The following is a 16,535-nucleotide window of genomic DNA, read 5'->3' as shown; positions in this document are numbered from 1 at the left end:
CTTTGAGTAACGCGTAATCAAATAAAACCTCTTGTAAGACTTTAAAAAGTGTTGAACTCAATTCCACGACCCGGAATCCAACAACGAGATAAACATCATTGATCGCCTTTTGCAGAGTAAAATTCAGACTACGATTAACTTATATTCGAAGTAATTCAAATCGTTATTGAATTAAAACAATTCTAATCATCTTATCAACGATATAAAAATTGCAAGCTCAGAACGAAGTTTCGGAAAAAGAATTTCCTCTCTAAACCCGTTCTGAACCTGATCGACCACGATAAAACAGGCCAGTTGAATGAAACTCGATCGCGCAAATTCGATTTGAAGACGATATCTCAGGAGTTAGACTATAGGGACCTGTCAAACGCGACGAAAAGCGATGTCAAGGAACTTTCGTCACTGGATACCGGTCAATCGATAACACGCTTTTTTGCATGCGTGTCGACCAGCTGGCCGAAGAAAGCGTAAATGCACACACTGTTGCATAAGTATCCGGTGTGCGAAGAGCTGGCGACCTTGGAATATCAAATACTGGTAAAATGAGCACGTAAAGGCGATGATTCGCGAGCCCGTTCCTTCTCGGGGCACGAATTAATCGATGTGCGAGACAAGGAATTTGATGGAATCGGGAAATGATCATGATAATGATAACGGTTCGCGAAGAAATTTCGTAAGAAACGATGAAATCAATGCTCGTTTTTAATCAGGATAGTATAAATGTTAAAAATATTCGCGTAATTAATTAGAGAAATTTTAAAGAAAGATTATATTTGTGAATCATTGTTTAACCTTTATTCATTCTCCATTCTTTCAGATTGATTTAACTTTGTGTTCTTCTTTGTGTTTTCTTCATGATTGAAGTGATGTCTATATATAAAAAAAAAATCTGCATCCTTTTATGATTAGCCTCCAAGGCTGATTTTTTTTTTTTTTTTTCAAGTTCGAAGGCTAGCCTTCTTTTATTTTAGTGTCAGAAACACGAAAAAAAAAAAAAAGAACGGATGTATCATCAACCTATTTTTAATTTAAAAAAAAAATATATTCTTTAAACGAAAATCATCGCTTCCTTATTGTCTAAATCTTCGATTAAAATTTCACGATAAAAGAAAAAAAATCTTGGATAATCTTCTTCGTTCGACCTTCGACTGCGTGGATTAAAATAATGTGATAAAGAGATTTTATCCTTCGGAATCATTTTAACTGCAGAATTCGTTATCAAATAATAGATTACTCTATATCTTAATAACCTTCAATTTGAATCTTTAATAACAATAATAATAATAATTTATGAATATTACTATTATTTTCTTTTAAACTGGAGCATAACTCGATATCCCACAATCCTAAATAATTCACTCTCTCTCGTTCCCATGATACTCATACACGTTATTTCCATTATAGGTCAATTATATAGCAAAATAAATTTTATTCCATTCGTAAACAATATTTTCGTTAAAATCTTTACACGAATCGTTCACACATCATATAAATAAACAAGAAAATTTAGGATAATAATTATTAAACAATTTCGAAACATAAAATTGCTAAAATTAACTTGTTTATGTTCTAAGAATATATATATATATTTAATATATATATATATTAAATAACACATTATTCATTAAATTTTAAACACACAGTACACTACAATATAAATATAAATTGAGTGCAATACTTACTGCCCCGTGGACCGTAGAATTTGACGGAAAATTCGTTTAATCCTCCTAATATCGTCACCTCATGCTTGCTTTCTATTCTGTAGAGTAGAGGAGTCGAGTTACGAGTTAAGGAAGATTAAACCTGTAAGAAAAGATCCTTTCGCGGCGTGGGCATCGGCCGCGGCGAACATTGATTGATTGGGGCGGAGGACCGATCGAAAAAAAAAAAAAAAAAAAAGGCCTAGATCATGCAAACAAGAGGCGAAAACACGGTGCGCAAATATTAAAAGCGTCGACGAGAAAACGGTGCAATGAACTGCGGGGGGGGGGGGGAATCGATGTGGAAAGAAGTGCGAACGCAGAAGCGTGTCAGAAGTCTGGCCAGTAATGTTATCTTCGTCAATCGATGAAACGCACCGAAGCTCGCGTGACTTAAGCCGAGCGTGTATTGTAACGCTTCGCATATATTTCTGACGCAATCGAGATTAACTAATTTTTTTATAATAAACCACAGTGGGTGGACAATGTCAGGTGAAATCATTCGCAGGATATTAAAAGAACAAAAACTAATTATCACGGTGGAAAAAAATGCTTTGATGCAATCCCCCCTCCCTTTTTTTTTTAACGTATCGATGGAAATCAAACGTTTCTTCGAGTTAACAATGAACAAGATACGAGGAAACAATTGCGTTTTTTTTTTAATTGGAAATAAATGAATGATAATAAAGCGAATTGCTATAAATTGTTTCCACGAAAGTTGAGATATTAAGGTAAGAAAATTATGTTTTTTTTTTTTTTTTTTAAATCAAATTATTACTCTTAAAAAAATTTTTCAAGATTTAATAAACAGCTTAAGATTTTTAAAGCGAGAAAAAATTCTTTTCGTATTATTTCGAGTATTATTATTATTTTAAAGATCGAGGAGAAAAGTAAGCTTTTGTTGGGAAGAATACAGCTTGTAGTGCATTATATGGCCCGAAAAAGTTTCTTTTCATATTCATATCCAATTTCAACTTGGAAAAATGGTAAACGGTTGAAAAAATCGGGAAAAGAAAGGAAAAGAAAAGTTTTCAGCTGCGTTTAATAATACGTACGCAAATAACGGTTGCTAAAATTATCAAGCATTTGGAAAAGATTTTGAGACCGCATTTAATTTTGATTTCGTCGGTCCTTTTTATTTGCCCCGATACACCGCGACAGTGACGAGGCTCTATCATTGCAAAGATTCACGCAAAATTAATTCCGATATAATTCACAATAAAATATGTACTGCGGAAAAATGGTAGGTAAATCGTTGAACGAGATCGGAAATCGAGTTCGAAAACAAGCAATGTAACCAGAACGAAGCAGAAGAACGGAACTTTAACTACCTAGATTTGGAGAGTTTCACTGAACAATATTTCGCAAAGCATACACATTACGACTAAATCAAAATCAGTCCATAGAAAAAAAAGATTAATTAGAAACATCTTTATATTTGAAAATCATAATTAATAATCGTAATTATTTAAAAATCATAAAAAAAATTAAAATATAAAATATAATCAATAAAATTTAATTGAAATTCAATTGTTGAATCTTTATAGAACGAAATAACCGAGAGCGATTTAGTTTTCGAAACATGATGATACATAATCATATCTAACCCTTTTATTACTTAATATTTTTTTTTAATGCATAAGTCGATCGTTAAAAAGGGAAATCGAATTACAAGGATGTATGTCATGTTATTCAACGTACGATAAACCACTTTCTTGTTTTGGCAAGTGGTTACACACGAGCCCAGCATTGCGAAGCTCTCACCTCGGATAACTACAAGAGCTTTGTTATATGGAAAACCAGGTTCTCATGAATACGTTCGATTCTGGTCAATATCGGTGGATTTGTTTCCTGTAATGGTGTAGGCTACACGTAAAGCAGAGATGGACAACGTTGTGCTAACACCACACAAACAAACGCGTATGTCTCGAGTACGCAGAGAAATAGAATCCAAACTAGCGCGTGCTACGTAAGTTATACGATATATGATCAGTTAAAATAATTTTCTTCCCGCAATATGTACCGTAATTGCAAAAGCAATATCGGTAGACGAACATATTATTCCGCCGGAAGTATTACGTTTCTTCGCGTCCTACGAGGAATTTCATTGTTGCATGCTTTCACGAACGACTCGCGGAAGTCAGAACAAACTATCTTTGATTAACATACAAATTGACGTAGAATACATTTATCGGACCAAAAAGAAATTAATTCCTCGTTTCGTACGATTGTTCCAAATGATTGCACAACGTAATATTGAAACGATTGATTCGATTAGTCTACGATCGATAAAATCGAGCATTATTCGATAAGATCGATTTTATCGACATAACTCGTTATCCCTGAGAAAAAAATACGTTTAAATAAGAAAGAAGAAATAAAATTATATCGCTAATAATTCTATTTTAAAATGATTCAATTGAATCGAAGATAATCCATGATTAGAAAGAAAAATGTATTAATCTACATAAAATGATAATATATATATATTAAAAATAGATTATCAAGATGTTTTAATGACCTCGATTTCACTGAGAGTCTTCGTGCATTCGACGATACATATGTACCATGAATATCAAAAAGGGATAGAAGCAATTGCTCAATCTTGAAGACCGTTACGAAGCATTTGCTTCTGGCGCGATGTTGTTGTTTACAATGTCGGCCGAACCAGTCAGCGTTTCACTAAGAACTGACAGTCTGTTTTCGCCCCTCTTAACTCGCTCCACCTCTCACAGTTCGTCTTTGTTTCCGCAATCCAGTATCCATTTTCTCTATCCTTTTTTTCACTTAATCTCTTACTACGCCATTCCGTTCGACGAAGGAACCACTAAACTCTCATGCTTGTACGAAAACTACACGCGACTGCGTATCGAAATAAACTGCACGTGCGAATCAGTATTCGTTTTTATCGGTCTATTTACGCCGAAGATATATGTACAACCATTTTAAAAGGCTCGCTATAAATTACGTTCCTGACTGTATCTTATTTTTGAAAGACACTCTCTAGGTAACCGCTTATCGACGATTTGATAAATTCAAAACGAGATACTAAGAGAACAATTGAGAACAATCTAAATTTCGTATTGATACGATGCATATGTTCGACCGAAAATATTCGTGTAAACCGTGAATACGATTCGCCAAACTTTATATCGTACGCCACTTTTCTTTCTTTTTCATTCGACTTTGAGCATCGAATGTTTCGTTACTAAAGTTCTCTTCTCCCCACTACGAGTTTTCCCCCTCTACTATTCCCTACTTTAAATCTTTATGGCGCGTTTATATATATATATATATATATAATTCTAATTTTATTTTTGATTTATTCGCAAATATTATGCACAAATATACATATTATAAAATATATATATTTACGCATTATAATATATAATCGATGACCTTGCCTTGTATCTCTGAAGTAATAAAAATTTGATGAGCATGTCGAGATAAAACAAATGGCGCGAAAATACAAAAACATTCATTCGAAATGCAATCAATTATTACGAAGGATGCATTATGTGAATTTAATTGTACTTAATGTCGCATTTTTTTAGTTAGTGGAAAAATTATAATAGTAAAAACAAGATTAAATTATAAAATATTAGGCGATAAATATAGTATTATATATTCGAATATTACACAAATTGAAAGATCACATTGATAGTAAAAAGATCTACGTAATCCTGATCGAACAAAGACCAAACATTGGATACGAGATGAACTCGGCGTATTCCATTTTTCATTTTATTCATATTTGGTAATGCTTCGAAATTTAATATCGTATTAAATGTACTTTGAGTAGCAAACACATTAATCGAACCAATGGTGAGAAATTTACAAATACAAGTTGTTTAAACTTCAAAGAAAAATATATTCCGCCTACACGTTTATGATTCAATAAACTTTTAACCATCTTTAGATTTAAAATTGAATCGTTCTGGAAAAAAAGCATTCGAAGTATTCTAACCGTACGAATTCCTAAAAATTTATTACTATTATTAACGACCGTATCGAATAAATAAATATTTTCTATATTTTTTGAAGAAATCAAGTTTCTCGATATCGAGTCATCGCTATTTCGAGATACTCTTCCATATGCATTTGTAAATCAAGTTTCTTCAATCCTTTCATTTCATATAGGATTGAATCGATCTTCGAACAAATATTCCAGATATTGATTAATTCCGATCTCCAATATTCAGAGAACGATAATTGAAGCTTTTAACAACGAACACATAAAGGGAACGAGATCTTCTCCCTCCAACTTCTCTCCCCTTCCACAAACCTTTGCTCGAGGACACGTATGTACTTGAAACGCATCGATACGCAGGTCTCACGTAAAATTGCATCAGGCAGATAACAGCCTCGGTACATGTATATTTCTCACATGTACTTGCGTGTCTCCAAATCCATTACGGTGAACCATTAACCGTGAGAATAACCATTAACTGAGAAGCTTGTTAATTACTAGCATAATTGATTAGCTTGATTTCGGTGAATAGACAAGGAATCTTCCAAGAGGTCCATCGAGTATCCATATTTGGTCCATCGATCCATAATTAAATTACTTTTAGAATCGTATTTATATGTATCTTATCTGTACCACATCATTAGAATAGTAATAGAAATTATGTTTGAATATATATATATATCCATAGTTCCACAATTTACAGCAATTATATTATTATCTGCAAAGCAATAGGACATTTAAATCTCAAAAACATAATTTATTTCGATACGCCTTTTTAACTTGTTCTAAGGCATGATGTATCGTTCAAATTTTGGTTTAAACGAAAAAAAAGTACGCGCGAGTAATTCAAATGTTCGATGCACTCATCGAATTGGAAATTTATACCATGAAAATATGAAAAGTGATAGTAAAATTGCATTATATTCATTAAACTCAATTAATTGTATTAAATTCATTACATTCATTTGATTCTTTGTATTGTTCGTTATAATATATTCATACATGATGAGATATGAGCGATACTTTGAAAATGAAGCTTAAACTTATACGTCATATTGTACCGCGGGAAAATTAAATTTTGATAGATTTTAAAAATAGAATTAATAATTTATGTAATTAAAAAATAGAAATTATTTTAAAATATTAGTATTCTTGATATCTTTTCACATATATTTTAATTTTAAAATATAATTTTTATTATATTCTAATATTTCTATTTCGTAAAATTTAGAAAATTTTTAATTTCTTGTTTGTTTCACATTTTATCTTTAATAGTTTAACAGATTACACATTGATAATTCATAAATTCTTTGTCAATCGTAAAATTGTTTGTAGCGTTAAAAACTATAAACTATAAAATCATTTTGATAAATCAATGAAAATTCTGTTTTCCTAATCAATAGTATCTGTTAATAAATTATAATAATAACGGAATTATATACTATTTTCCTGTTCGAAAATTATTAGTAATTTTCCTTACTTTGATATTATTTGAAAGATATTCTAACGAGAATAGATCAGATGATAAAAACAAAGTTAGAACAGACGAAGGTGTATATAAATATGCAGTTGCAATTCTAGAAGAGGAAGCAAACCTTGTCATTCGTGTTATGTGGGCGTCCAAGGTGAGCCTTTGCGATCATACGATGAACATTCTAATAGATACGTTTTACAACACTTTAAACAGTGTTTTTTAATGCGAATGAATTTACTTCAACAATATTATATGCTAATTATTATAAAAAATTCAATGTTTTTGTTAAGTCTATGAAAATGACAAAAAAATTATACAATGAAAAATATTTAAATATTCTATTACACTAAATAATATTAAAAAAATATTAAATAAAAATAATATGTTACATAAATATTTTAAGTTAATATATTATCATAATTTATTCCATATTTCTATTCGTTGAAACGTAGAATCAAGCATTGGTATTTCAGAAGTCTTGCTATACCGACAGATAAAATTTTCACTAACTTTGGTATTTTGTTTCTTTATGACCATGAACAAATAACAAAGGTGCACTCGCATAATTAAAAGAACTCGAGTAGCAGATAATGGATACATTTCAAATTAACGCATAATAAAACAATTCTTCAAAGCATTAATTAATTTTAATTATTTTATCAGTATTTCATGATCTTTAATAAAATCTTTAAAGACGAATTCCTACTTTTATGTATTTCGCATTTATGAAATACAAAAGAATAGAAACTCATACGAGTAAAAGAAACTTGAATGAAGAATAAAATACATGCAAATAATAAAATCTTCGAGTTATATTTCGATCAAAGATTCCATTCCATTATAAAAGTGAACTTTATTTTATTCGACTCTATATAAAAATGAAAAAAATTTTCTAAAATTTTAATTAATTTAAACTTATTGAAATTTAAAATATATCTAGATGAAATTTATTTATTAAAAATTAATGAATAATATATAATATTATTAATATTTAATAAATAAAAAAAGAATTTGTTAATTTACCAAAAGAAAATTTGCAATATAAAAAAAATAAAAAATTATTTAGTATTATTTAGTATTTAGATTTAAATCAAATTTAAAATCAAGAAAAGAAAATAAATTTAGAAAGTGCAACAAAGCAAATATAGAAAATATAGAAAAAGATAAAAAACATAAAATAGAAAACGAAAAATTTATATTTATGCAAAATTATTAATTTTTTCTATTTATATATTTTATATATTTTATAAAATAATAATTATTGAATATATTCAGTTTTCAGTTTATTATATATATAGGCAAACAAAAAAATAGAATATAAAAAATAGAAAATACAAATTTTTTAAAGAATATTTCTTTATTGTATCGAATCCAGTTAAAAAAATGAACAAAAAGATTATTTTATCACGAATCAGTTATTAATGTAAATTTTAATCTAGTAGCCGTACAAAGTAGCCTTTTACCATTATTAAAATGAAAATATTTATCTATAATATAAATATAATAGTTTATTAATTTAATTGAATCACGGAATAAATTCAATTGAATTTGAAAAAAATGATAATTTAAAGTTGCCATCAAAGTAAACTTGCACTCTCGATTTCTTTAGTTTCGTTGGGATCTTTATTTTTGTTATAACATAATCAAACAATATTTTTTTGTAAAATAAATAATTGTGTATTTTCTTATTATTATTTTTATTTTTTTTAAATTATAAAACTAATGCAATGTATGAATTATTCCCAAATTTTTTTACAAATTTTTGGATTGAATAAAATAAAACACGAATCAAATAACTGTAATAAAATTAAGAAGATTTGAAAAAGAACTTTCAAGAGAAAAAAAATATAAAATATATAAAAAAAGTTGAAAAATAATATTCATAATATTATAATGAAATATCATCAAATTTTATAAAAATTTCTTAAAACGCAATATTGAATATTAAATATTCAAGATTGTAAATTTATAAAGATCAAAGACGTCTGACATCCTTTTCGAAAATAAATTATTATTAACATTAGTAAATATGTATGCGTGAAAAGGCGAAATAAAGACAAAGAAATTTTTCTAAAAATTTGAAAGCTCACAAGGGGCTCCCTATTAAAAAACGAATACATCCAATTCACTTTAGCGTTTACAAATTTAATGTAAGCTTCAACAAAGACTGATCGATGTTACAAGACACGAAAGAACTCGGTATAGAGACTACCATCGTTCTAGAAAAACTGACACATTCGTTCATGAAAGTCTACACAGAAATAATAAGCGAAATACGATGTTATATTATGCAAAAATCAATTTCTTACGTATCGAGGTCAAATATACATTTATTACTTTTTTTCTCTTTTTTCTCTTTTAATTATTCATATCATGTTGATTTCTTATATCAAAAATGAAATGAAAGTAGAAACTACAAATAACAAATTTTTATGGTAATATTAAAACAATCGATTTGTTTCTATAAAGACGCAATCAAAAATATTACAGCTTTTTCTCGTTTCTACACGAAGTACCTTTGTTCTTTGTATCTCAAATAATCACTATATAGACAAAAAAAAACAGAAATTCATCAGAACAGAATCAGTATTATCACGTGATTTATCATAACATTTGGTAAAAAGAAATTATTTTTATCTATCTTAGTTTCTTTACTATTTATATTTTTATTTTTATATATATATATATTTATCTATATAAAATTTGACACTTTGCGTCATTTTCATGAACTATTTAGTTGAGGTTGGAATACGGCAGTGACGTCTCAATTACCGTTGGTCGCGCACTCCATTTCAAATCAACGTTATATATATGCCGTTCTTTGACGCGCGACTTTAAATATTTACGCTCACCAAGGAATATATAAATATAAAAAGTATTTAAAATACGTATCATCACTCGAATTATTTAAATCGAAATAAAAAACTTATTAAATAATAAAAGACGAGATACAAAGAAAACGAAAGAAAAAGATAAAATACAAAAAAGAATGGAAAGAATGAAATCTAACCTCTAGAACCTACAACTGTATACCATACTCATCATGCGTTAAACGAACGAGATAAAGCTGCGCACACACGACTACAGGGACGTAGTCAGCTGGTTAAAAACAGCTGTGTCCCGTCATCGACGAAACGAGGAATTAAATATCCCTCATCATCATGAAACACCATGACATTGCAACGCGTTGTTTCTCGTCGACCTATAAACTGATCATACCTGATAAACAAGTAATCCAACTGTAACATGCCATGCATACTGCGTAGTCTTGCATTCGCAACCATGTGCAGGCCTCTCTTGCACTCGATTGCAAGCACGTGCGATAGAGCGAAAGAGAAAGAAAGAACGAGAACAAGAGAAGTAGGGGATAGAGGGGAGGGACAAAGAAGGAATGAAGTGGGGATGAAAAGAAGAAAAAAGAAGGCAGAGATACAAATAGCGAGTAGAAGAAATAAAAGTGAATTTCAAGGATACAATTTGAGAACGTCCGTGTCCATACGTCGTTTTCCAGCGCTGGGGGACGACATATTTATCGTCTATTAACGCAGCAGAGCCCTTCGCAGCAAGTCCTTGAATCAGCTGAGCTCGATTGTCGTTTCAGAAGGGCCTCTGACTGCTTAGGATTATTTAGCACAGCAGAACCCGCGAAAGAATTGGTTTTTCACCACTATGATATAACACACTCTCTGTTTTCCCGTACAGTTATTCAGCACCGAGAAAAAAAACAAAGACACGCGCGCGTGATGGTCGCTAGTCAGTCGTTGGATGTTCGACGCTCGCCACGAAGGAAAACGACACGGGACGAATTCCGCGACGTCAGCGTTTAATGATGTTTTCTATGGATGAACGAGCGTACGATCCCTTGAAGAGCAGCGATATACAAAAGATCTTCCTCTTTGTCCAGGCGGACCAAGTCAAAAACTTCGGGCTAGAGAATCATTTCACCATCACCAACGACGACCCGTTTAGAGACTCGTACTGTCGACACGTTTCTCGCGCACACAGAAAACAATTCTTTCCCCTAAACCTCCTCCGCCTCCACCACTACGAAACGCCTGTTCTCGTGCACCCCACTGTCAACTCACGGACTTCACCGCATCTGATTCCGTTTCTACACTGCTCTCTTGCTTGCTGCTACCTCTGTCTCACGTTGTGCCAGTGAATGCGCGCGCACAATACAAAATCCCTGCTATGATCCACGAATCGCCACTGGTTCTTTCGGTCAACCAATATCACTAGAATTATATATCGACTACGATAAACTTTTATTACTTTTTATTTCTCTTTTAAAATTCAAATTCCATACTTAAAAAACGTATATACCAATAATTTAAAATATAAGTATATTGAAGTTTCAAAAAATATATTACTTACTCATTGTAATTTTATTATTCGATATTTTTTCTATATAAATAATTTACGTCATAGATAAATAGATACATTCAAATAAAATATTAATGTGTAATATATTTTATATAAATAAAATATAAGAAATAAAAAAAGACTCTTATAAATACCGTTTATAAAATTATATTATTATATAACCATTTATATTATAAATAATTAACGATTTTAAAATATATCAAATATTTATAACACAATTGTATAAAAATAAATAATATGATTACGCAAAAATTTAAATATTAATTGATAATATAATTTGTTAAATTAAAAAAAATAAATATATATACTTATAAAACATATCAAGTTAAATTACTAGTTCTTGGTAACACTGTGATTTAATTTATATCAAAGATATGTGATGTGTGGAACTTGAATTTAAATATAATATAATAATTATATTTGTATAATTATTACTAAAATATAAGCAATATAAAAAATACTTATAAATAATATATAAATACCTTTTTGAATCAATAATATAAAATTTAATATTTATTAAATTTTAAGAAACTTGACATTTGGAATTAACCCATCACACACATATTATAATAAATCAAATGAGCACGTACACTGATAAAATTATAAGGAAGAAATTCAATTAAACAGCAATTATTCTCATGAATGAATAAATTGTAAAGACGATTGAAAAAGAATTGAATTGTTCAGTGAGTCAAATATCGCACAATTCGCGTTTTACACGGACGTTTAATAACGTTAAAACAAAAGACACCTATTATGACAAAATTAACATGTACATAATGTATGATAATACTGCAATATTTAGTAACTCAGTAAAATTATTCTAACAAATTGATTTATTTAAAAAATGTATAAAAATTACGAATATAAAATTTCATCTAATATACAACAGAAAAATATCCCAATTGAATACTGTACCAAATTCATAATAATAAATACACAAAAATTTGAGATCCTTAAAATACTAATACATTACATGTTATACGTTTCACATTCTTGAAATTATTTTAAAAATATGATAAGTAATAATATACAAAAATTTGTTTCATATTATTGTTCATTAATACATTTCAATGAATACATTGAAGTTATAGAAAATACTAATTCTGTTGCCTCTCAAATATAAGTACTCTATGTATAAGTAACTAATGTGCACTAAATTCACTCTATTAAAGTGTTACAATTCTATTGCACTCTTTTTCTGTTCAGGTCTACTTTGTTGCATGCATATATCTTAAATTCTAATAATTATATTAATAATGCATCAAAGTTAATAAAAATTTGTATGAAATGTATATGATATTAGAAATTTATCGAGGAACTTTTAATACTGCCAAAGGTAGATTTTTGCATAATAATACAAAAAAAATTTAACATACTATTTCAATATCACATAATTATCATTATAATGCACGTTTATGTTATTAAAACGAATGTTAATTATAGATAAATGCCCAATATTGATATGTTCTATAAAATGATGGAATAGAGTATTTATTATTAAAGAGAGACTGGTGCATTAAAGGCTATTATTGTAGGTATGGCAGTACTATTATTTAATTTAGTACTATTATAATTGTTTTATTTATATATGTGAAAAAATCTTATTGGAAAAAATATATTTAGATTTAAAATGGAATGTTTTATAAAATAATAATAACTATACGTTATTCTAATATGATCATATATGAATATGATACATAATAAAAATATTAAAAAATATTTAAGAAATAAAATAATTTCTTATTCATTTTACTTAAAAATACTTAATAAATTGTTAAGTATATAAAATATTAAGTAAATGTATTAAAGAAAAAGTAAAGCTTTAAAAATATTCTTCTTAATAAATAATTAATTTTGGCATCAAAAGATTACTTGTCAGAGTATTATCAGTCCTTGCATTCTCTATAAATATCGAAAATTCTTAATTCATATTTATAGCTTTCTATACTATGTTTAAGTACAAAATTGTTGACTGGTCGGTTGTCACTTCTATTTTTTATAAAAAAAAATGTATACCATTTATTCTACTGCTGTTTTTCGTGCAAATGCTGTCAAAGACAACATTTCATTAGGATCAGTGGATAAACGTGAAAATTCAATTTCTTCACTAATACTATTTTCTGAAATTGAGAATATAGTGTAATAAATAATTAATAAAAAAAAATATAGAAATATATATAGAAAATATAATTTAGTTACCAGATGGTTCAATAGGCCATTGTTTATGTGAAGGAGCATATAAGCATAATAATGCTATGGTATAAATATTCCACATTCCATATACACCAGTAAAAAATGCTGATGTCATTTCCAAATGTAATTCTTCATCCCATTTCCATTGCCCTTCTGCAACCTATGTATGCATACAATACTTTAGTACATTAATTTATTTCTTCTAACATTTAAAATACAAAATTTGAATAAATACCTGGCCAAGAATAAAACCAACAACTGTTAAGGATGCACACAATAGTGTAGCAATCATCAAAAATTTAAATCGATATATTACACCTTCATAGTGTAAACGCCGTGCTGAACTCATACTAGGTAATGCAGCTCTTTTTGCACTAATATTCATGAATACTTTCCATATCATATAAGCTAAAAATATTAAGTACATGCCAGCAGAAATTCCGGCTAAAATTATAAATGATAACTATTTTATATTTAAAGTCAAGGAATTTAAATTTTTATAATATAAAAAGAAAAGTTTTAGTATAAAAGGATACAGCAAATTTAGTTCCAAGATCTGTTACCCAAATTGAATAAAATGGATTTCGTAATTGAACTCCACGTTCACACATATCAAATACAAATAATGATAAACATCCAATACCCACTGCAGAAAGATGACGCCAATAACATTTTAAAGAATTTCTTTGTTCACCTTCCTAATTGAGAAGCAAAACAAATTATATTTCTGACATAAAAATGCAATTATATAAAAAAATTATAAATAACAAACCTGTATCTAATATGATGAAAGACAATGGATGAAAAGAAAGAATTCATTAATATATAAGAATCAAATTATTTTAAAATTAATTTAATACATATAAACATTTTACCATAAGATGTTCTCCAGCAAATACAAGCCAAAAGGATAAAAGAATTGCATAAAATACTCCTTGTCTAATATCACCCAATAAAAGCATAAATGGCATATCATATGCAAGTGTTAAATATTCCAAAGGCACTAAAAGAATTATATTTATGTAAATATAATCAATTTTCATATATCAAATATATTATATTAATAAATACATTACTTACTGTTTAAAAATGACAAAGCTATGCCTAGAGCTAAAAGTAAATATTCCAAAAGAGCTGGTGATCTAGAAAGCATATGTACTCGCCTCCAATACCAAGTAAGAACACATAAAACAATTGGAAAATAAATAGTTTTTAAACTAACCCATACTTTTGTAAATCCACCATTTTGATTGATAGCCTGAAATATAGAAATGTTAAGATTCAATTTTATATGAAATGCAAAAATAGTATTTTAAATATATATTTACTGTAAGCCATAAATCAGTTATATGTCCTAAACCCTGATTGATATTTCTGTCAGTATCAGCAGGAAGACGAATATTTAAAAGATAATAATCATGAAATAGAGATCCAAGTTCAAATAGTGGTACCACACTACAATTATAATTATATTGCTCCAATGCCTACAAAAAAGAACTATCTGTAAATAAATATACATTTACTGTATTCAAGTATAATAATATTATCAAGTAAGTATAATAATATTTACATCATCAATACTACAATCTAGAATTCTTTCTACTACGGAAGCAGCATATGGTTTCCAACCATCATCTGGATCACCTTTATTTCTATAAGCAAGTCTTGCATCCAATGTTATTTTAGTCCTAGGAGCTGTAAAACATAATAATTAATAAAATATATAAATAAAACAATATTTTATATATATACAACATATATATCTATATAAATATATTTATATTGAAAAAAAAACCAATAAAAAAGAGATAAATCACCAATTTCTATTTGACTATGATATACAATATCCACTTGTAAAACACCAATCAAATTTTGTTGCCATCTGGAATAATCAAGTTGCATACTATTTCGAGGTACAGGCATCTATAAAATAAATAATTTAAATTTTTAAATATAATGCATACTTTTCAATACAATACAATTTCATAGAATTACCTGAAACGTATATACAACTTGATATGCTTGATGATGATTATCAAAACTAAATCGATTCATATCAACAGGAATACAAGATCCTTTTCCTCTTGAATAAAACCATTTTCTTCCTCCAGGTTCAGATCCATTTATACGAATATCTTTGCAAGGTGTACCAAGTATATTTTGGCTACTAGCTGGAGTTGGAGCTAAAACATAATATATATATAGATTATTGGTATTATTAATAGTTACTTGTTATATATACTTTTATTAAAATTCCAATAAAAAAATAATAATTCATATTAATTACAATAAAAAATTTTAAAAACAAAAATAATAAATTCATTAATTCAATAATTTTTATTATAAATAGTTAATAAGTATCTAAAATTTTCCATAATTTAAAATGTAAACACATAGTTATTTATTTACAAAAATTTTTATATTTTGCAAAATTAAAATAAAAAATATAACATTTAACTATAGTCAAAATTATTATAATTTTGAAATTATTGACATTTCTTAACTTACCAATAAGCCCGCCTATTAAAAAACAAATTATTTGTGCGATAACGAGTAATATTACAAGTACTGAAAGCTTTCTACCACTTAAATTTTCTATGATTGTTCCTTGCATTTTTTTAAATATAATTATTTATTATAATGTTTATAATATTTTTTATTCAAAATATAAAATCGCCAAAAGGACGCATAAGCAGACGCGCTTATCCGTAGTGTGAAGAGCAGTTTAACGTGCTTTTCGAGTAGCTTCACTTTTCAAAATGGAAGCTGTGACATACCAATATTTATAGAAATTCTTGTGAAAATCTCTAAA

The 16,535-nt window shown here is 28.3% G+C and overlaps 2 protein-coding genes across 4 annotated transcripts in view; both read right to left on the bottom strand.

The window, feature by feature from the left end:
- LOC122720594 (ubiquitin-conjugating enzyme E2 H) overlaps nucleotides 1-11,193 on the bottom strand; it is a 35,482-nt gene extending 24,289 nt beyond the window's left edge. The window contains exons 1-2 of the mRNA XM_043947393.1: nucleotides 10,619-11,193; nucleotides 1,683-1,759 (exon numbers count right to left, since the gene is read on the bottom strand). Coding sequence (XP_043803328.1) covers nucleotides 1,683-1,759; nucleotides 10,619-10,671 — 130 coding nt within the window. The 5' untranslated portion in view covers nucleotides 10,672-11,193. The remainder of the gene's footprint in view (nucleotides 1-1,682; nucleotides 1,760-10,618) is intronic.
- A 59-nt stretch (nucleotides 11,194-11,252) lies between these two features.
- Nucleotides 11,253-16,501, bottom strand: LOC122720593 (protein wntless). 3 transcript variants are annotated; one of them, XM_043947392.1, is made up of 13 exons: nucleotides 16,232-16,501; nucleotides 15,719-15,906; nucleotides 15,541-15,646; nucleotides 15,294-15,418; nucleotides 15,052-15,207; nucleotides 14,804-14,981; nucleotides 14,599-14,726; nucleotides 14,496-14,501; nucleotides 14,260-14,421; nucleotides 13,959-14,186; nucleotides 13,730-13,883; nucleotides 13,547-13,650; nucleotides 11,253-11,379 (listed from the first exon to the last, which is right to left on the bottom strand). In XM_043947392.1, the coding sequence occupies exons 1-12, from the start codon at nucleotides 16,335-16,337 to the stop codon at nucleotides 13,550-13,552; spliced, it is 1,638 nt and encodes a 545-aa protein (XP_043803327.1). In that variant the 5' UTR covers nucleotides 16,338-16,501; the 3' UTR covers nucleotides 11,253-11,379; nucleotides 13,547-13,549. The 3 variants fall into 3 exon arrangements, with proteins under 3 accessions (XP_043803327.1, XP_043803325.1, XP_043803326.1); XM_043947391.1 differs by lacking the exon at nucleotides 11,253-11,379 and adding an exon at nucleotides 13,423-13,432; XM_043947390.1 differs by lacking the exon at nucleotides 11,253-11,379 and having other exon boundaries at nucleotides 13,332-13,650; nucleotides 16,232-16,499.
- Nucleotides 16,502-16,535: the final 34 nt, after the last annotated feature.

The sequence above is a fragment of the Apis laboriosa genome, unplaced genomic scaffold (genome assembly GCF_014066325.1).
Source record: "Apis laboriosa isolate Shangri-la unplaced genomic scaffold, ASM1406632v1 scaffold12_cov154, whole genome shotgun sequence".
Classification (NCBI taxonomy): Eukaryota; Metazoa; Arthropoda; class Insecta; order Hymenoptera; family Apidae; genus Apis; species Apis laboriosa.
The sequence above is the reverse complement of the archived record's forward strand: the minus strand, read 5'-3'. Positions and strand labels throughout refer to the sequence as shown.